The sequence below is a fragment of the Prionailurus bengalensis genome, chromosome A1 (genome assembly GCF_016509475.1).
Source record: "Prionailurus bengalensis isolate Pbe53 chromosome A1, Fcat_Pben_1.1_paternal_pri, whole genome shotgun sequence".
NCBI classification, from domain to species: Eukaryota; Metazoa; Chordata; class Mammalia; order Carnivora; family Felidae; genus Prionailurus; species Prionailurus bengalensis.
Window position 1 is genome coordinate 140213975 of NC_057343.1, and position 21928 is coordinate 140235902.

The 21928-nt window shown below is 40.6% G+C and overlaps 1 protein-coding gene and 1 long non-coding RNA gene across 2 annotated transcripts in view; one reads left to right on the forward strand and one right to left on the reverse strand.

Annotated features, from left to right (window-relative positions):
* Nucleotides 1–50: 50 nt before the first annotated feature.
* Nucleotides 51–9517, forward strand: LOC122489860. Its single transcript, XR_006299025.1, has 3 exons — nt 51–164; nt 4047–4161; nt 9128–9517. It is a non-coding gene; the product is annotated as an uncharacterized LOC122489860 (long non-coding RNA).
* Nucleotides 9518–13922: 4405 nt separating this feature from the next.
* ANKRD31 (ankyrin repeat domain 31) overlaps nt 13923–21928 on the reverse strand; it is a 142562-nt gene continuing 134556 nt past the window's right edge. Inside the window, exons 24-25 of the mRNA XM_043592111.1 lie at nt 21248–21350; nt 13923–14287 (exon numbers count right to left, since the gene is read on the reverse strand). Coding sequence (XP_043448046.1) covers nt 14142–14287; nt 21248–21350 — 249 coding nt within the window. The 3' untranslated portion in view covers nt 13923–14141. The remainder of the gene's footprint in view (nt 14288–21247; nt 21351–21928) is intronic.

Here is a 21928-nt window from a genome sequence, read left to right on the forward strand (position 1 = left end):
CGCGTTAAACAGACAAGAAATCCGAGGTCCGGGGAGCCAAGAGACTTGCCCAAAGTCGCTCAGAGGGCGGTGACAAAGCAAACTTACATCTGCGACTCCTTGCTTTCCCCCAAGGCTGTGCTCTGTGAAGCTCGGGCCCTGCAGGATTTGCCTCGCTCTCATTGGTGAGACTGGGACAGTGTCCCACGCAGCCGGGAGAAATATCTAGGAACAGCGTGGGAAGGTGGAGCTTTATGGCCAATAAATAGGGTACAAAGTTGTTTTCCGTCAGTGCCTACATGCCAAATAGACACTCGAAGGCTTCCTTTTTACCCGAGAAAGCCGGGCAGGCTGGGGGTGGGGGGGACGGTGAGGGCGTCAGGCCTTGGGGCGTGGGATCCGGTACCAGTCCTGATCCCGGAATAATTGAATGAAAGCAAGCTCAGACCTACTTAACCAACTAAGAAATATCTACAGCTTGAAGTATACTAATTTTTGGAAGTGGATGTGATGCAGGCAGGCCAGTCTGAGGACACGGGAGGGGGGCCCCAAAGGACGAGCCAAAAGGATCCCTGGCTTCGGGCAGGATAGAAATCACATGTGAAAAGTTTATGGAATAGCGGGAGTGACCGAGAATAGCAGAGGGAGTGTCTGGGAGACTCCAAAGGGGGAATGAGTCTAGGGGTTGCTTTGGGTTAGGGATTTATATTGGAAAGGTGTCCAGGGTATGTGTTCCTTGAGGATTCCAGGAGAGGGGCCAAAGGCACATGACAGGTGAATATTAGGTGTTATTTTAGAAGGTCCGCGGTGTTGATGCCAGCCTCAGCCCAGATTTGATCGAAGCTAATGTCCTGGAATGAGTTTGGGATCTGGCTCTTTTTAGATGTTATCCGGTGTCTGAGAACTTAGGACAGAACTCAGAGAATAACTTTCTTATTTCCCCCTTGGAGTGGGAACATAGCTCCTCTGGTTTATGCAAACGCAAAAAATAGAACATGAGTAAATGGGGCCTAGCAGAAGAACAGCAGAGATGGAGCCTTTCTAAAAATGGAGTCCCTTCCGTTTCCCTATCTCAGATGCTTTATCTGTGCTGGCAGTTGTCTACTTCCAGAAGTCTGCTGCAGCACTCCTGTTCCTTTTAGGGCCAGAGGCTCCTAGGGCCTGACTTTTAGAACAGGAGGCCCACGAGGCAAGTCAGTCACAGCTGGTTTGCTGCTTCCTTCAGTGTCAGTCCGTGTTGACTAAGGGCTTGCCATATCCCTGGTTGGTGGGTGGAGAGCCAGATAAGACCAGACTCTGACACCCAGTGAATCCCAACAAGGGAGCACTGCATACGACTCAGTATCCTTTACTCCCAGGATCTAGAGTCTGAGACTACTCTGCCTCTTAAAAACTTCTCTGTGCCAGGGGAGCAAATACTTCAAGATCCGTTTTGCAGGCACTTTCAAGTAAATGGCCAGCTTTGCACTCATCTCCTTTTCCCCAGTGGGACCTCCTTTTTCTGCAAGAGTCACTAAAGATCAGGTAATTCACTCTGCTTGTCTCCCCCGTCTGCACACAAAGAAGATGATGATAAAAACAAGTAAGGCTTCTATCATCCATCTTGGGCGCTATTCTAAGATATCTATACAGACTCCTGTAATCATCGCAAAGTTACGAAAGAGGTGCCATTTCTATTCTGATTTTATAGATGACAAGAGGGAAGCAGGTGAAGTGAAATAAGTTGCCAATAAATGGAAGAGCCAGAACTCAGACCCTGATGGGCTGCCCCAAGTATCCATGCTGTTAACAGCTGAGGAGACTGAGGCCTCTGAGACTGGGATTTGAATGGCCCACCAGCCCCCACTCACACCACCGAAGCTTCTGGTTATCTCAAGCAAGGGGCGTTACGAAAGCCACACTCACAGAATTCCTCCCAAAGAGACCAGTTTTCTTATTCTGAATATATCCAATCAAAAGTGGTTATCCAGGGGCATCTGGGTGGCTCAGTCGGTAAAGGGTCCAACTTCTGCTCAGGTCATGATCTTGCAGTTTGTGAGTTAGAGCCCCGCATCAGGCTCTGTGCTGACCTCTCAGAACCTGGATCCTGCTTCAGATTCTGTGTCTCCCCCCTCTTTCTGCCCCTCCCATGCTCATGCTCTGTCTCTGTCTCTCAATAATAAATAAATGTTAAAAAAATTTTTTTAAAAAGTGGGTATCCATTCACTCACTTGCTCCCCTGTCTCCAACTCCCAGATCAACCTACTTACTAGTCATAAAGCAAAATGTTTCTATGATGGGACCTTAAAAAAAACACCTTTAGCATAAAGTTTGGGCACGTTGTTTTAGATTGTTCTATATTCAGACCATGCCCATTCTCTCCCTGCCCTCTCTATTCACTGCCATCAATTAGTCCCTTTCCTTAAAACAGTGCCCCAAGTCTTCCAAAAGCTGATTGTCCAAGGCTGGATGGTGGCCATGGAAGGTCTCTGCTACGCTGTGCAGCACGCTCAGTATTCCTGTTAGTTTCCCAGAGCTGCCGTAACAAATTACCACGAACTAGGTGACTTAAAACAGTAGAAATGTATTCTTTCACAGTCTGAACCCAGAAGCCTGAAATTAAGGGGTTGGCAGGGCCATGCTCCCTCTGAAAGCTCTAGGGAAGAATACTCCTCTGTCTCTTCCTCGCTTGCGGTGGTCAAGGGCACTCCTTGGCGCTCCTCGGCTTGCAGAAACATCACTTCAGACTTTGTTTCCTTTACTACGTTAGCCTTCTTTTGTGTGTGTGTGTCTTCTCTGTGTCCAAATTTCTGTCTTCTTTAGGGTTATCGGACACTGGGTTTAGGATCACCCTAATCCAGTATGACCTCATCTTAACTTGATTACATCTGCAAAGACCCTATTTCCAAATAAGGTCAGGTCCACAGGTTCTGGGTGGACATGAATTTTGGGAGGACCCTGTTCCACCAAGTACCAGCCCTAAAAGTCACTGTTAATGAAAATGTTTGCTTGAGCTAAGAATGCAAAGAGTTATAAATCACAGGGCCTCTCCTCCAAGTGAGACGTTGTTCTTACAGACATAGTCCCTGTACCCAGAACATCAATAACCAACAGGACAGGAGATGCCAAGTGCCAAATGATGGGCCAAATGACAGCCATGCTCAGGAAGTCAGCCAAGGGGACACAGTCACTGAGGACACCACTAAAGCACATCACTCCGAGCAGAGGGCAATCTAAGCACACCCTTGTAGGAAAGCAAAGATAAGTAAGGATAGCTTATCAAAAGCACAGCTGTGAGTGGGGAAGGCGTGCCTGGCAGAATTTTACTTCCGAAGTTTTACTGCAGAAATGAGAGGCTAAAAGGACACCTACCATATGGAGTATAAGAACATGGTAGATTATTTGGCCACAATAATGGTATGTTGCAATGCCATTGCAATTAGCATGCTTTAAAGTGCTCTTTCCTTTCATTAATTTCATTCGGTCTTTTTTTTTTTTTTTAATGATCTGTTTATTTTTGAGAGAGCACAAGTGGGAGAGGCAGAGAGAGAGAGGGATGAAGGATCTGAAGGGAGCTCTGAGCTGCCAGCACAGAGCTGGATGCTGGGCTTGAACTCACGAAACACAAGATCATGACTTGAGCCGAAGTTGGATGCCCAACTGACTGAGCCACCCAGACGCCCTCATTTGGTCTTTATAACAATCAGAGTGTCATCAGAGAAAAGGACATTATATCTTACATCCAAGGATCCTGGGGCTCAAAGGGGGCAAATAATTTGCTCAGGTCAAACAGCAAATCGGTTGTAGAATTGGTAGGAAACACACTGGCCTCAATAGTCCTTGTTCAGGAATTTCCTTACCAAATGATGTTTTCCCCTGGGTGAGCCTTCCAGTACTGGCTGTGTTGTCCTTGGCCCAAGGAAAGCATCTGAAGAACAGGGTAATCCTGTAAGAAATGAAAAGCCTTCCTAAAGCCATGTGAATTCCAAATTGGAATTGTGATAAACCTCCCCCAGACATCTGAATTGGTTTCACTAAACCTTCTGAGTATTTTTGGCTGTATTAAAGAATCTCCTTTGGCCTTCTAGAAACATAATAGGATACAGTGGCCTTCTGAGAAGCTCAGCTGATTACCTCATGCAAATAGAAGTTGGAGAAGTTGAGATGTTGGATACAAAAGGCAACAAATTACATCACAAAATGGTAAGCTGACAAAAACTGATAATCACAATTTCGTGTTGGATCTCACCAGTGTGGAGTCGTGCGCAGATGACCAGATCTTGGCATGTTTGAAAGATTTTCCACTAAGAATCTGTAACTGTGGCAAGCAGCTGGAAGTAAGCAGAAAGTCTAACCTTGGGCTGAGTATCTGATGATTGATGTGTGTTTTCCTGGATTTTCCTTTACTTAGTAATCAGGGAACTTGCTGTATCCTCTGCTGGCTGTGTTTAATGGTATGTTTAAGGATGAAATGCTTTTGAATCTAGTGTGATTCACTGAGTTCTTACCTGTGCAAAGTGCTACACTGGTTGCTACAAGAGAATACAAAAATATAAGAGACAGTCCCTGACCTTGATGAAAAGCCCATATCATTTAGGAGAGATGAGACCTAGAGATTAAAAATGGTATAAGTGGGGCTGCAATGATATTCTCAGCAGTTTCTCATCAATCAGTTGTCTGTTCAGATGCAACTTCTCTTGCCACCCTTTTTACAACAATGGCTTCCTGTACCTCCATATCACCTTCTAGCCCTTTATCTTGCTCTCTGGCCTTTATGACATTTGTTACTATCTGAAATTAACTTCTTTGCTTGTTTACTCTGCTCCTAGACAGAGGACATGGAATTGTCTCGTTTTTCGTTGTATTCCTAGCAGCTAAAAACAATGCTGGGCACATATTTGGTGCTCATTAAAATTTTCCAGACAAATGAATGAAGTACATATTAATCAACTGAAAATGGGCCAAGATAAGTTGAATTAATGTAGTGTTTCCCACATTTGACTGATAAAACTTATATGGGCACTATCAAAAATTTTTTTGTGAAGATTTTGATTCAGTAAACCTGGAATGGGGCCCAGGAATCTGTATTTTTAAAAAGCATCCCAAATGATTCTTTTAATGGGACAAGTTTCAGAAACACAGGATTAATGCAGTGATTGATGCATTGATGGTGGTTGGAAAAAAAAACAAAACTGAAGTTACAAGATCAGTTTCCAAAGATCAGTGGCTGCTCACTGGAATCACCTGGGAGAGATTTAAAAAACCCTGTAGGTGCCTGGGTGGCTCATTTGGTTAAGCAGCCTACTCTTGATTTCAGCTCAGGTCAGGTACTCATGGTTAGTGAGTCAGCTGTGCGGACAGCACAGAGCCTGCTTGGGATTCTGTCTCCCCCTCTTTGCCCCTCCCCCCCACATGGGTACGCGTGCTTGCTCTCTCTCTCTCTCAATAAATAAATAAACTTACAAAAAAAAAATCCCGACAGCACAGACACTACTCCAGATCAATGAAACTAGAATCTCTTGGGATGAGGCCTAGATTTGGTCTGGGTTTTAACATTCATCAGGTGTTCCTAATAAATATCCAAGACTGACAATCCCCTGAGATCTGCAGAAATATTTTATAAGTACTCCATGTATATTGCTAGGTTGTGGTCCAGTGGCTTCCAGCTTATTGTGTCCCACAGCTAGAATCCTTGATCTCCTAGTCTGGAAGAAACACATGCAGACACTTACACAATAACCCAATTTGGGGAGAACTATAGTAACTTGTTGCTATTGTAAAACATGTTATTGGGGTGCCTGGGTGGCTCAGTTGGTTAAATGTCTGATTTCGGCTCAGATCATGAGCTCGTGGTTGGTGGGTTCGAACTGTGTGCTGACAGCTCAGAGCCTGGAGCCTGCTTCCAATTCTGTGTCTCCCTCTCTCACTGCCCCTCCCTCGCTTGCATTCTGTCTGTCTGTCTCTCTCTCTTAAAAATAAACAAACATTAAAAAAATTTAACAAAAAAGGTTATTTAAAGCAACAACCGAATAAAATCTCATGTACTTCATGGCCAGAGAAAAAAACACATACAACATTTTGAAGGTGAGAAAGCCAACGCCCCTTGGGCATAGCCTAGATGGTTAGAATGAGTCATAGAGAGTAAAAATGCTATGCTTATAATAAAATGGGAGAAAACAGGGGCACCTGGATGGCTTAGTCAGTTAAGCGTCCGACTTTGGCTCAGGTCATGATCTTACAGTGTGTGGGTTCAAGCCCCGTGTCGGGCTCTGTGCTGACAGCTCGGAGCCTGGAGCCTGCTTCGGATTCTGTGTCTCCCTCTCTCTCTGCCCCTCCCACACTCACAATCTCTCTCTCTCTCTCTCTCTCTCTCTCTCTCTCTCTCTCTCTCTCTCTCTCTCTCTCAATAAATTAAAAAAAAAAGGGAGAAAACGTAGGAGAATCCTGAGTTTCTCTTGGAGGCCTACAGAAAGGTGAGAGGTGGCCAGGAAAGAGAGAAAGGGGAAGATGTGGAAAGAGTCTGTAACAGTGGTTCTCAATCTGGCTGCATATTAAAATCACCTAAGGTGCTTAACAAATTACCGATCCCAGACTCGTTCTCAAAGATTTTCTGTATTAAGTATAGGGATGTAGTGTGTGTGTGTGTGTGTGTGTGTGTGTGTGAGATGCAGCAAGGTTGTTAATCACAGGTTCAGAGAGGGGAGCCCGGGCAACTTACCCCTCATAACAACAACAGCTATCATTTATTTTTTTAACGTTTTTTTATTTTTATTTTATTTTTATTTTTGAGAGAGTCAGCACAGAGCCTGACTCTGGGCTTGAACCCACAAACGTGAGATCATGACCTGAGCTGAAGTCCGTTGCTCAACTGACTGAGCCACCCAGGCGCCCTGACAGCTATCATTTATTGAGCAACCCCTCTGTGCCAGCCACAGTGGCTGATGCCTGCTTTATGCAGCTTACCTCATTGAATCCTCACATACATCTGAGGAGGAAGGTACGTTGGTAGCTCCATTTACAGACATGGAAACCTAGAGAGGGTCACAAGTTTCCCTAAGTAGAGAGTGGCAGAGCTAGGATGTCGGCCCCGAGCCTGCTCTCATATCCACTGTCTTGTCCTGCTTCAACCAAGGCAGGGTGTGATGAGGACGTCCTTAAGGAGAAACTCCCTGTGGCAGAGGTCATGTCCAGTCATTAAGTTTTGTGCTGTACTGTGCTGGAACTCCTTCCCCTTTATCACCAAGCCTTCCGGGAAGCCCCTGCTCCACGACAGCTGGGGTGGGTGGTGCTTTGGGGAAAGGACCAGGTGGGGTGAGATCAGTATGAGGCAGAGGGATGTGGGAGGTGGTGAGAGCATTAGTGGCTGAGAGCAGTGTCCAAGGACCAAGCTGACCAGTAGGCTGATGGAGTTTCATAGAAAAACAGCTACAGTAGAGAATGTAGAGAAACAGCAGCAGAGGGACCAAAAATGGGGCAGTGGCGGACTTTGCCCTGTGTGTTGACTGAGCGGCTGGAGTCTGTCCCCTTGGCTTCTATAGGAAAGGGACCTCCACCATTTTAGAGAGGGGCTCTCTGGGCTTGCGTTACGACACATAAAATAATTTGTGACAGAGAGCCAGGTTCTTCCACATTTGACTGTCTACTTATTTATTTATCCTGGATACCTTTTTTTTTTTTTTTTTTTTTGGTTAAGTGTCAAAATTTTCTTAAACCTCTCCATATCTACCACTAGCACTTCTGTTTCGGGGACATTTTTACACGAGGAAACCTAATTTTTGTTTTGTTCTGTTTAGTCATTTCGTAACAGTTAATGTGTAGGCATAATGAGCAGAGAACAAAAATGCTGTGCTGAGGTGAAGATGCTGGGTGATTGGCAAGTCTCACCCACCAGCTGGGTAACTTGTCTCACCACTTCCTGGCCTCCGGCTTTGAAGGACATGACCCAACTTCATATCTCAGCCAGCCTGCCAGACGTCATGGAACTTTAAGGTGTCTTGTGAAAATCTAAAAACAGAAATGTTAACTGCTTTTACTTTTAGAAATACCACTATTTACATTACAGCTTCAAATGTTTGCATCTGCCATTCCTACTTTAAAGTCCCTGGCAAAGTAGCCTAAATGAAAGAATGTGAAGTAACAAATATATCCAAGGAATTTAAGGTTGACCATGCAGCCTGTACTCAGGGCTTAAATAGAGACCGAGGCAAGCTGATCTGACATGGCCTCAAATTCTGTTCGTCTTATTTAGGTCCATAAAAGAATTATGGACGTGAGAACGTTATGATTAAGTTTAAGCAGAAGCTTACTGTATTTCTTGGCTTTAACAAGTTTAAGAATGATACAGCCCTGGTATCCTTCTGTGAAATAGGCTTCAACATAAATGTGCTGAGGAGAAATAGGAGAGGGTGTCCAAAGAAATACACATGGTGGGTATGTGCTGTTCCTCCTCATGGAACTGAGAATCCAAAGGGACTTAAAAGTCCAGGTCCTCTGGGCACATGCATTCATTTAAAAACAACAGGACAGTTTCCCATGAAAATTGAGTTTGGGCAATATTTCAGATGAATAAGCTTTACTCATTCTGTGTACTGGAACTCCCTAGATTGAGAAAGAGAGAGCCCAAGAACAGATACCAATGTGTTCATATTGCAACTCATCCAGTAAGACTGCTGCATTCCATTTGCCACTTATGTCTCCGTCTGCCATGACTACCTGTCATTCACTGAAGTGAGCAAATACTGACTCCCTCAGAGTGTGTAGGAGGAAGGAGTCGATACGGTCGTCATCACTCAAAATGATGTCAATACTCTTGTAATCATTTTGTATACATATAATCAGGCAAATACTTTTGGTTGAGAGAGAGGAAATATATGGTAGCTGACAGCATGAGTTCTGAAGCCAGATTATCAGGTTTGAATCCCAGCTTTACCACTTGGTAGCTGTGTGACTTTGGGCCAGGTTACTTCATTCTGTCCCTCAGTTTCCTTATTTGTAAAATGGGAATAATATCTCTGCCTCATAGGGTGTGGTGAGGATTAAATGAATTATTACATTGAAAGTGGTTAACAATGACTGGTACATATTAAGTGTTCAATAAATATTGCTCTTAGCCCAACTCTTCCCCCTCACACATATGTTTGGTGTTTTTGTTGGTTTGTTTTACTGACAGATTCTGGAATCCGTACAACTGACTACTCTCCTGCACATGGGAAAATCCTTTTTCCTCTCAACCAATCAAGTTAATCCTACTTCCCAGGCCAGTGACTAGTTTACAAACGGGCAGAGGGTATAATTCTAGCCAATGAGACACAATGTCCCGGGTTGGTCGTGGTGCTCGGAAAAGATGTGCATTGGAAGAAAGTTATTTCTGTTCTTCTTCTAATGAGGCTGTTTCTACATGTACACCTCCTGTAATAGCCCAGCCATCTTGGCACTGTGAAGGGAGCTGGAAGAAAGATGGAAACAACAGTGACAATGTTGAGTTGAAGAATTAACGAAGTCTAAAGTTTCTACCTCTGGACTCGTTATAGGAAATAAATTTTCCTTATTGTTTAAGCCATTTTTGAGTAGAGTTTTCTATTGTACCTGAAACCTTCTAACTGGTTGATATTTCTTGAGCATCTAGTATGTTTGAGATATTTTATGGAAATAAGGTATAAATCTCTAAGCCTGGTATCAACAAGTTTTCCAGCTATTTGCAGGGAGATGAACTATGACAACAAATAACACCAAGCTGTAAATATTCGGTGCTTGGATCAGGGTGGTCTGAGAAAGCAATACATGAGGTCATATATGAGGAGAGGGCTCAAAGAGTAAAGAACACATAGATGGGCAGAAGAGAGAGGGAATATTCTAGGTAGTATAAACAAATGTATGGGAGAGTTAGGGATTGCATTAACTTGCTCAGAGCGCCATTACAGAATACCACAAACTGGGTGGCTTAAACAACAAAAAGTTACTTCTCATAGCTCTGGAGTGTAGAGATCCAAGATCAAGGATTCAGCAGTGTTGATTTCATTCTGAGCCCTCTGTCCTTGGTTTGCAGATGGCTGCCTTCTTGCTGTGACTCACATAGTCTTTAAAAAAAAATTATTTTTAATATTTGAGAGAGAGAGAATGAGCAGGAGAGTGGCAGAGGGAGAGGGAGATACAGAATCCGAAGCAGGCTCCAGGATCTGTGCCGTCAGCACAGAGCCTGATGCGGGGCTCGAACCCATGAATGGCAAGACCATGACCTGAGCCAAAGTTGGGCGCCCAACTGAGCCACCCAGGCGCCCCTCACATTATCTTTTATTTGTACATGTGCATCTCTGTTATCCCTCAATGTGTCCACATTTCTTCATAGAAGTACAAGAGATTGTATGAAGACCTACCTTACTGCCATATTTTAATTTAATCACCTCTTTAAAGGCCCTATTTCCACATATAGTCACATTTTGAGGTCTCAGGGGTTAGGACTTCAACATATGAATTTTGAGGAGACACAATCCAGCCTATAATAGGGACAAAGAATGACTTGCTTTTAAGAGTGAGTCAAAGACTGGAGATTATTGGCAGATGAAGCTCAAAGGTTATGTTAGGACCGGAGAGTGGGGGGACTGGAATGTTGGGCCTAGATTTTACTCTTGCAGCAGCAGGGAAGGAAAAGAGATCTTTAAGAATAATTTGGCACACTGTGCATGTTTTATAAAGAACTGGGTGAGGGAAATGGGGTAGGATTGCTGTTGCACATAGTCTAGATATGCACTGATAAAATTACTGAACTCAGGGAAGTAAGGTGGAGGGAAATGAATGAAAGAGAAATTGAGAAAAGAACAAGATGTATGCTTGGACATTCCCAGCAATCAGACCCGTGGAGTCTGCCATAGTAATTCAACTCATAAAAAGAAATATGATTTTATCATAATAGGATTGTGAGGTCTGGGACATTGTGGTTCCAGCTTCCCAACAGGACTGACTCCCTGTCTGAAAGGGAATAGGCTTCTTTGTTGAGTATGGAGTATCCTAGAGGTGGTCAAGAAGTTAATGTTATAGAAAGGATACAAATATCAGGTAGAAGACTGGATTGTTAGCTATTCTTGGAGGTCCCATACATGGCTTAAGGCCAGAAGCTTGAGGGTTTCATTTAGACCTCAAAATAGCCAAAACATCTAGCAAACACTCCACAGTGTTGTTTTCTCACGGGGATGATCTGGGGTATCCATAGCTCTCTGAACTCCAGACCCTTTTGTTGTTTAGTTTGGACAAGACTCAGCATGCCTCAAGGGCACTGGGGATTATGTTAGTTACCAGTTGGTAGATACATTCTTAATGGGATTAGAAAATTAAGTTTAAGAATTTGACCATTAAGGGGAGCCTGGGTGGCGCAGTCGGTTAAGCGGCCGACTTCAGCCAGGTCATGATCTCGTGGTCCGTGAGTTCGAGCCCCGCGTCGGGCTCTGGGCTGATGGCTCAGAGCCTGGAGCCTGTTTCCGATTCTGTGTCTCCCTCTCTCTCTGCCCCTCCCCCGTTCATGCTCTGTCTCTCTCTGTCCCAAAAATAAATAAACGTCGAAAAAAAAAAAATAAAAAAAAAAAAGAATTTGACCATTAAGATGAAAACTCAGAATTTTAAGTTCTTGTACTATCAACTTAGAATGTATGACTTTTGTAATCACTAAACAAAATACCTGCTTAAGTTATTCTTTAAAAACTATTTTTTTAAGTTTCAAAAGAAGCATGTGTTGGTTTTTTTTAAGTTGAATCTACACTGCAAAAGCATCCTTCCACCCTTCCCAGTCCAACTCTCTTAAGGGCAGACACTACAAATTGTTTTCTTTCTGGCATTCCAGAGCTTTTACTGATATACCTGCACCACCACCACCACCCCCCCCATGCTCATTATCTACAAGTACACATTTCATGACTCATCAAGTATATGTCACACACATAATATAAATACATGCATATTTATTGGCTATAAAAATTATATACACACTCAAAGGCACATTTTTTATTCAACACAATCAGGACTTGCATTAACCACTACCTATCAATGTGAATTTTTTTCATTTATATATATAATTTCTCATGTTAGTACATATATTTGCAAATGAGTCATGTTTTAAACATTTCCTTAAATAACAAAAGCCAAATAGGCCACCTCATGTACATTATTTAAGATTTAGGGGCACCTGGGTGGCTCAGTTCATTAAGCGTCTCTTGGTTTCAGCTCCGGTCATGATCTTACGGTTTCATTAGTTTGAGCCCCACATTGAGCTTGGGATTCTCTCTCTCCTTCTCTGTCCCTCCCCCACTCACTCTGTCTCTCTCTCATAATAAACGAATAAACTTAAAAAAAAAAAAATTACAAAAATAGGGAGGCCTGGGTAGCTCAGTCGGTTAAGCATCTGGCTCTTGATTTCAGCTCAGGTCATGATCTCACAGTTTGTGACATCAAGCCCTGTGTTGGGCTCAGCGCGGAGTGTGGAGCCTGCTTGGGATTTTCTCTCTCCACCGCCCCTCCCCCCTCCCCACCATTCCCCTGCTTGCGTGATCTCTCTCTAAATAAATAAATAAATAAACATCAACAAAATTCTATAATGTTAAAAAAAATTAGAAAAATATGGTAATCTGAAGATAATAGCGTAAGAAACTTGTTAGTTCTCAAATATTATGACATGTAGGGGTATTCTAACCTGAACATTTTCAATGGACTCTCACAAGAAGAAAAATGATCCAAGATGTCTTTACACTTTTATTAATATGCAAACCTTTCCAGGTGCTTCCTTTTCAGATATTTAAAATTTTTACTTGAACAAGAACACACGCATAGTACGCATTTCAAAAGGTGCCAAAGAGCACATGTGGTTCAGAGTCCCCCTTTCTTCTCAGTTCACTAGCCCCACGATTTTTCTTCCCACAGACAACTGTTAACCAGTTTCCCATGTATTCTAAAGATATTTATGACTCTATACATTTAAAATAAGAAAATATCAAAAAAGCAAGACTGTATCTCCCAAAGTCTAACACTTATGAGAGTAATTTTTATCACAGTTTGGTTCCTCTACCCAGATGACTCAAGCCACGGAGTCAAAAAGCTTCTTTGGGTGCCTAGGTTAATGACAGATAGGCAAAGAATAAGATGGCAATCACAGGATTAAGATAGACCCTTGAGGGGTGCCTCGATGGCTTACTGGTTGAGTTGGACTCTTGATTTTGGCTCAGGTCATGATCCCAGGGGCAGGAGACTGAGCCCTGTGTTGGGCTCTGCACTGGTGTGGAGCCTGCCTAAGATTCTCTCTCATTCTGTCTCCTTTGTCCTTCCCTCATGCACACATGCATCCTCTCTCAAAAAGACAGACAGACCCTTGAGAACTCTTGCCAAGTTTCCTTTTTTAAATTTATTCAGGGGAGGGGGGGACAGAGAAAGAGAGAGAATCCCAAGTAGGCTCTGTACTGACATGGTGGCTCTATCTAAGGGATCCTGAGATCATGACCTGAGCAGAAATCAAGAGTCAGATGTTCAACCAATGTGCCATCCAGGTGCTCCCCAAGTTTCTCTTATAAAAATCTTTCTTACAAAAAAAAAATAAAAATCTTCTTGACAATGTAGCAAAAGGTTAAGTATATCCTATTTAAAATAATCAGCCACCAAATCAACATTTGATTCATTTTTTGTCCTAAGACTTACCATAGTTACAGTTTTATCTATGCTAAATTTTATGAAATTTAAAATAAACCTCTTTCATAATTTTATATTTTGGTCACAAGATAAGTTCCAAAGTAAATGGGGGAAGGTACCAGGACATTAAGTTCTTGTTTTAAGTAGATACACTTTAGCCTGGCCTTTTCAGGACCATTTATCAATCTTTTTTTAATCCTTACTTCCCTTTAGTTAACTGTTATTTATACAAAGGTAGAAGTATTGACTGAAAGATGAGTTTTACATTTATGTTAATAAAAAGAAAGCCAGAGATTCAATGTGGTTTAATTCAAAAATGCCTTTATTACAATGGCAAAAAAGTATTTTATCTAACTACAATAGTTTGAGTTCTATTTTTTCTTACAATAGTAAACACACATCTTAAGTAGCAACTCATAAAGTGTGTATTAAAATAGGCCCTCTGGCCCTTATAAGATAAAACATGAATGTGGCTTAATAATATGAACAAATACCTATTAAATTATTAAGAAAACAAGGTTTTAGAATGTTAGCTCTTCGCATTCCACATAGAACTTCCAATGTTGATCCATTATATGGCATGGGAGAAATTCTTGATCGCTGATTAATAGAACTTCTTTTATTTGTAGATAATGTGGGATGTTTTGCATTGACTCTCTGGAAGTTCCTATTTAAAGAAGAACCAACAAATTAAACCCTATTTTTAAAAAAATAGTATTTAAATTTGCTTATTACAAATCTTAGACCCTAGTCAAGTCTACTGAGCACAAAATTAGATTTCTGACCAAGTCATAATTCACTCACTCTATATTCCATACCCAAGATAAAGCTATAAATCAGCATTGACTTCTTGGGAAAAAGAAGCCTGTCTGCAGTATAAAACACCAAGGCAAGAAAAGGATGACTGCAGCTTCTGAAGGTGGTTATATAAACCCCTCTGTGCCATAATTTCCAGTAAATTGAGAATGAAACAGAAGTGAGGACTAAATGGGCTAATGCATGTCAAATGATTGGCTACTGAGTAGCATATAGCAAATACTCAATAAATATAAGCTGCTATTATCATCGTTATTTCTTACTGAAAATAGTATTAGGCTGGAAGACAGATAATCAGTTTTCTAGGCCACACAAACTTGTGTTGTCTCATGCAAGTTTTATGGCTTCTCCGGCCCAGTACAACTCGGAAAATAGCCACAGTGTGAACATTTGGCTCTTCTCATTCCTCCTCATCCCCAAAAAAGACTGCACAGCTAACTAATGAACCATTCTACTCATGCAAGAAGTAGGAAGAAACCCATTTTCCTCAAGCGAGATCACCAAATATTAGATATTCTGCACAAGTCTCCTTAAACTGAATTGCTAGCTTCATCACTAGGCAAAAGGACAGGCTCATGCACCTATTCATGTTATCTAGTGGCCTAAATTAGCACTTCAAAATGACAAGCTAATTAGTTAGGTTAAAAATAATTTTAACTTTTACTTTTCTTTCTCCTGTAACATTTAAAAAAATTCCCTTAATAGATCGTAAGTAAAAATAATCAGACTCATTATTTTAACTGATAGTTCACTCCTCAAACATCACTAACCTACGTACTCCTTTCATTCAACCCATGTTACCTCTCTGGTTCTCAGTTTCATCATCTGTAAAATAGGTCCAAGACTAGATGATATAGAAATTTCACTTCTTTGCTTACTCTAGTTATAAATGGAAATGAATATATATATATATATCATTTTCCCTTTGATTGGAATTATACTTCTTGTTCAGAAGTGTATATATATATATATATACATACACATTCTCATTCTGAACAAGAAGTATAATTCCAGTCAAAGGGAAAATGATTAGGAATTATTTTAATAGATTGTAAAAGTACATCTGCTATAGTTACACTGGGGAAAAAGTCAATTACAGCTATTGAAATACAAAATTCAATGCCTTTTTAAATTTTTTTTTCCAACGTTTATTTATTTTTTTGGGGACAGAGAGAGACAGAGAATGAACGGGGGAGGGGCAGAGAGAGAGGGAGACACAGAATCGGAAACAGGCTCCAGGCTCTGAGCCATCAGCCCAGAGCCCGACGCGGGGCTCGAACTCACGGACCGCGAGATCGTGACCTGGCTGAAGTCGGACGCTTAACCGACTGCGCCACCCAGGCGCCCCATTGCCTTTTTAAAATAAAAGGATTCTAAAGGCTAAACACGGTGGTAGAGTATTAGGTGATTTGATATTTAAAACTAAATTAATAGTATGAGATAGATTTATATTGATAAGATCAAAAGCCACCTGTGAAAACTATACTGGAATCAAGAAACAGACTTGGACATTATATTTTGAAGTTTAAATTATTTAAGCCCTTTCTTTATGGGAAAATAAATTTTATACGTGGTTTCTTAAGCTGAACTGGGTTTGAGACAGTTGACTTTATATGTAAAGTGTTCATGTTTTTTTCTGTGTTGTACAGACATCAGGTCTGGAGTTTTACTAATAAGAAACTCATCAAAGGCCTAAGGTATGTAAAACAATCTGGCAGAGGGCCTGGCACACGGCAGGTGCTCAACAGATAAATTAGTTTTCTTCTCTTTCCTCCCCTATCAGTGGATATATATCCTCCACTTTAAGAATTAGGTCAAAGTTAATCATGATACTAGGATGAAAAAAATTATGATTAAAGTAATGAAAAACAATCAAGAATCATCAACAGGAGCTGAAATAAACACCTTCTGCTCTGTTATCAGACACCCATCTTCCTTAGGTGTTTAAGTTTGAAGAAGTTCTTAACCACATAAAACAGAGGCAACTGTGAATGTTTGTGCTCTCTCTGTTACACATACTTTTACAGAGCAATGAAGCACAGTAATAGCACTGGAATGAACAAAACACTTTCTTTAAAGTAATTTATTTACAACATATTATCAGTAGGTCAAGGACAGTTTTTAGCAAAATCAAAAAAGAGTCTATTTTTTTTTTCTGAAAAAGCATGTTCTATTTTCAAATGAAGAAATGATGAAAGAAAATGATGTAATTAATATGCATTAAATGATGGCTTGGGAAAAGAAAGACTTCAGGAGATACTCTTTTTTTCTTAGATGAATACATTTGACATAATTTTCTTTGAGTGTTTTACTACTGTGCTGACAGGGGACATAGATATATATAAGTAAGATTGGCTTTCTGAGTAAATAATGAATTGTGATCTGCATTAACAGATTTTTTTTTAAGTACTGTAAAAAAGATTGATATGTTTGTACACAGTGATCACAAATTATGTAGAAGTTTGGGAATGTTCATTTTTTCCTTCCAATTTATTCTGAAATATCAGTGAAGATTTCCTCAATAACACAGAAGAGAAACTACAGCCAAGTAGGCAGAGGCTTAGGAGGAAGTTGTGAAATTTCAAGGGAAAATGCACCATAGATTCACTCCATTTTATAGCTTCTAAGGACTTTAGTGATATATATATATCAGGATTTCACCAACAGAATTTCATTTTTTAAGGCTGGTGTTTGTATGATTAAAATCTTTAAAAAAAAAATTTTTTTTTTACATTTATTTATTTTTGAGAGACAGAACCAGACAAAGTGAGAGTGGAGGAGGGGCAGAGAGAGAGGGAGACACAGGATCTGAAGCAGGCTCCAGGCTCTGAGCTGCCAGCACAGAGCCCGAAACAGGGCTTGAACTCATGGAGGGCGAGATCATGACCTGAGCCGAAGTCGGACACTCAACCGACTGAGCCACCCAGGTGCCCCTGATTAAAATCTTTAATTACAAATAGCATATACCTTCAAATCTGTTAATGTACCACATTCTAGCACTCTGGAGTCCACCAACACATTCACCTGAGTTACCAACTTGACTAGTTTTTGTGGGGGACTAAGAATAAAGCTCTTGGATAAAGTCTCAAAACAACAAGATTAAAAACTTTTATCACTAACCTTCGTGACTCAGGATTTTTTTTTTTTTTTGAGAGAAAGAGAGAGGGATTGAGTATGCGTGTGCCCAAGTGGGAGTGGGAGAGGGACAGAGAGACTGGGAGACAGAGAATGTCGACACTGGACTCGATCTTATGACCGAAATCATGACCTGAGCTGAAATCAAGAGTCAGATGCTTAATCAAATGAGCCACCCAGGAGCCCCTAGGATATTCTTGATACCATGATTCCAAATGATATGAAGAAATAAATTAGTTATTGAGTTTGCTATCTGTCCCATGAAATGCTGACATCATCTGATTAAAGAGGTTTAGGAAATGTTACCAAAACTAAACAGATTTATTACTTATCATGAAGAGGGGGAAGTAGAAGGATATAGCTCTCTTTTAAGTATCTGGTTGAAAAAATGTGAAGGGCCATTAGTCTTCTATCTCACAGTCAGATGTCAAAAATTCAGATAAAGGAGATAATATTACCGAAATCCTATTTACAATCTGTTGAATTCTTCACAACAAATTCCATTAAGCCTGTGAGATCTAGGCATGTCTACTTCTTAGGACAGTCAATCACAAGTAAATTCAGTTTTAAATTAGCAGTCCTTTGGATCATATTCATGCATCCATTAATTCATTATTATTTGATGAACATTATTCAATGAACATTTACTGGCAAGCTATTGTGCTAGTCTTTGGGGAATATAATAAGGAGAAAAAGCCCAGAAAAGTCTCTCTGAACTCAAAGATCTCAGTCCATCAGGGGGTTAAGATTAGGTAGCCAGCAATTATTTATAAGATAGAGTGCTGGGGCACCTGCGTGGCTCAGTCAGTTGGGCGTCCGACTTTGGCTCAGGTCACGATCTCACGGTTTGTGAGTTTGAGCTCCGCGTCAGGCTCTGTGCTGACGGCTCAGGGCCTGGAGCCTGCTTTGGATTCTGTGTCTCCCTCTCTCTCTGCCCCTCCCCTGCTCATGCTCTGTCTCTCTCTTTCTCTCTCCATAATGAATAAACGTTAAAAAAAATTTATAATATAGTGTTATGCATAAAATTTGACCATCTATTTGCACAACAGTATGTAAGAATCTATATAGTTCTTATAGAGAACAAACTGATGGTTACCAGAGGGCAGATGGGTGGAGGGATGTGTTAAAAGGTGGCAGGGATTAAGGAGGGTACTTGTGATGAGCACCAGGTGTTGTATGGAAGTGTTGAATCACTATGTTGTACACTTGAAACTAATACTACACTGTATGTCAACTAATTGGAATTTAAATAAAAACTTTAAAAAAAGTAAATGAAATTGGAGAGTTTCTCTTTTTTTTTTACCTTGTCCAAATTTCATTTTTCCAACACCTATTTGCTTGGTTCCTATACTAGGTCATCTAAACAAGGCGCATCTGCAAGTCAAAGGGAGTGCTACTAATAAATTCGCTGGATTAAGGACTGCCCTGGCCCAGCTGGGATGCATAAGCATCCTAGGTCTGGGAAATGTAAATAGGTCTTCCTAATTTCCTTACTCCCAGGAAGCACTATTCTGAAGAGTGTGACCATTAAAAAGTGTAAGAGAACAGATTATGTTCATGATACGAAGCAGGCTTTTGAAATCTGTAAGGCCTTGTTTTTCCTTCAAACTTTGTGTATCCTAGAATGTCAGATCCACAATTTCCATGATATTTTGATATGCAAAAGAGGGAAAAAGATTTTCTCTTCAATGGTTGGCTTGTAATAAGGTTATAGAGTTTACATTTTTCTAATCTGCCAGGTTGTTGGATTTCTGTCAGGTACTACAAAACCAGATACAGAAGAGTCCTAAATTAAAGAGGTTCAAATAAAGTTCCAACAGCAGCCTACAGAATGCCAGCAGAGACCTGCAGCATCCTAGGCCCAGATGAAGGTAGCAAGAAGTTGGCTGGCATATTGGCACTCCATAGTTCTCAAATTAGCATTGACACTGTGTGAAATATCTAAAGGAAAGAAAATTCAGTATTTCTGTAAACAGTGTTTACGATTTAGAAATTTGTTTATATTGCAGGCAACAGAAGCAGCAGTTCAGAACCCATTTTTTATTTCATGCTCACTTAGCAGGGGAACCATGAGCCCTCTGAGGAAGGAGAGAAATGGCTAGGGTTGGAAATGCCTGCCTAGAGCTAAGAAACCTGAGGAGCAGATAACTTCTGTGAAATAGGAAATAGGGAAGATCCTGTATTTCTGCTCTAATTCTTGAGGTTAGAAACCAGGAGTATAAAGGGTTTGCTTGACTTTCCTGTGTGTGTGTGTGTGTGTGTGTGTGTGTGTGTGTGTGTGTGTGAGAGAGAGAGAGAGAGAGAGAGAGAGAGAGAGAGAGAGAGAGACAATTTCTGTTTTACCAGATCTATTCTCCCAGAATGATGAAAAGCACTCTTGAGGCTATCTTCAGAAAAATGGGGAAAATGCATCCTATTCTAAAGCCAGTTTTTGAGACAAAGAAGGACCCTAGGAGGTTACAGTGGATTAGATATAAAGTTAGGAAAGGAAAGTCCTTGGAATTATTAAGGTTTGTTGTAGGAAGGATGGCCCTGGGGAGACTCTGGTTAGGGGCTTAATGATAGTAATCCCTGTTTGGTTGTTGACTCTGGTTATCACAGAATTATCATCTTCTGTATTATACTTCCATTTCTGCTTATACTGTCCCCAACTGGTCTGAGGCAGGGACACTGGGGGAAAAAGCAAAGGGTAACAGAGACTTAGTTATATTTGTTTTGTAGAAATGTGTGCGGCCTCTTCCCAGATCATTTCAAAATCTGCCGCTTAACAATGAAGACGACATTCTCTTCAGCTTTCTTGGGTTAAAGTTGATTCCACCAGATAAAGCACATTAGTTTACACTAACAAGCAAAGATTTATTTTAGTACTTGATTTTAGATAACTAACCAAATCATGCCTGCAGGAAGGAAAAAAGTACCATTTTTCCTTTTATATGACACTTAAAAATCTACCCAAAGTAAGTATAATATAGATTTAGAGAATGGAATTGTGAGAAAAGGTGTCATTTTAAAAATTCTCCTAGAATGAACTATGCTTAAAAATGGAGTGCTATAAACAAACCAACAGAAAATAAGTGTTGGTGAGGATGTGGGGAAATTGGAACCCTTGTATGTTGCTTGTGGACATGTAAATGACTCAGTTGCTGTGGAAAACGGTTTGGCTGTTCCTCAAAAACTTCAACATATGATTATCATATGATGCAGCAATTCCACTCCTAGGTATACATCCAAAAGAACTAAAACCAGGTTAAAATATATGTATAGACATGCTCACAGCAGCACTACTTCCAAAAAAGGGAAACCGAATGTCCTTCAGGGCAAGATCCTTAAAAGCATTATGCTAAATGAAAGATGTCAGACACAAAAGGTTATATATTATATGATTCCATTTATATGATACATTCAGAACAGGCAAATTCATACAGACAGAAAGTAGACCGAGGGGAGCAATTGTTGAATGGGTGTGGAGTTTCTTTTTGGGTAATGAAAGTTGTTTTGGAACTACACAGAGGTGGTGGTTGCTCACCACTGTGAGTGTACTAAATGCCACTGAATTGTTCACTGTAGAATGGTTATTTGAATGTTACATGAATGAAAATACAAAACAAGGAGTGCTTTCTCAGTAGCTTTGGGCACTTTCCTCACAACTAAGAAATGGGTGTTGGTCTGCACGTACCTGGAAGACAAGGTTGATGTTGCTGAGGCGCCATGTTTGGCTCTGAGGGTACAGGTATTTCCTCAGAAACATACTTTACAAGCTCTTTCCCCAGATATGTTACCTGTACACAAGTAAGCACAGAATTCAAAAATTCTACATTTCAAAAGAAGCAAATACACGTCTCTTTTGCAAATTGTAACTTTGGTAAAGTATTGACTGTTGTCTATCACAGACTGGCAAACCATAGTCCATGGACAAATCTGGCCTGCCCCCTTTGTTTGTAAGTAAAGTTTTATTAGAACACAAAGATACCCATTCATTTACTTACTATCAATGGATGCTTTTATGCTACACCATCATTGAATATTGGTGACAAAAACCATACGCCTATGAAGCCTGAAATCTTTATTATTTGGCCCTTTAGAGAAGAAATTTGTTACCCCTGCTTTTTATCATTAATTCTCTTTTCATTCACTTAGTAAACAACCATTAAACTAGCATGGGCTACTTTATAGTGTTAAAGAAGTAGCGTTGTACTAATAAAATTAAACCACAAAAGTTAATAGTACTTTTCAAGAAATAAGACATTTAACTGTTCAGATTAATATCATTTCAGGACTATGCATCCAATTTTTTTGGGTTTTTCTGGTTTGTTTGTGAACTTAGCTATTGTTTATCAGCCTTGAAGGTCAGATCTTA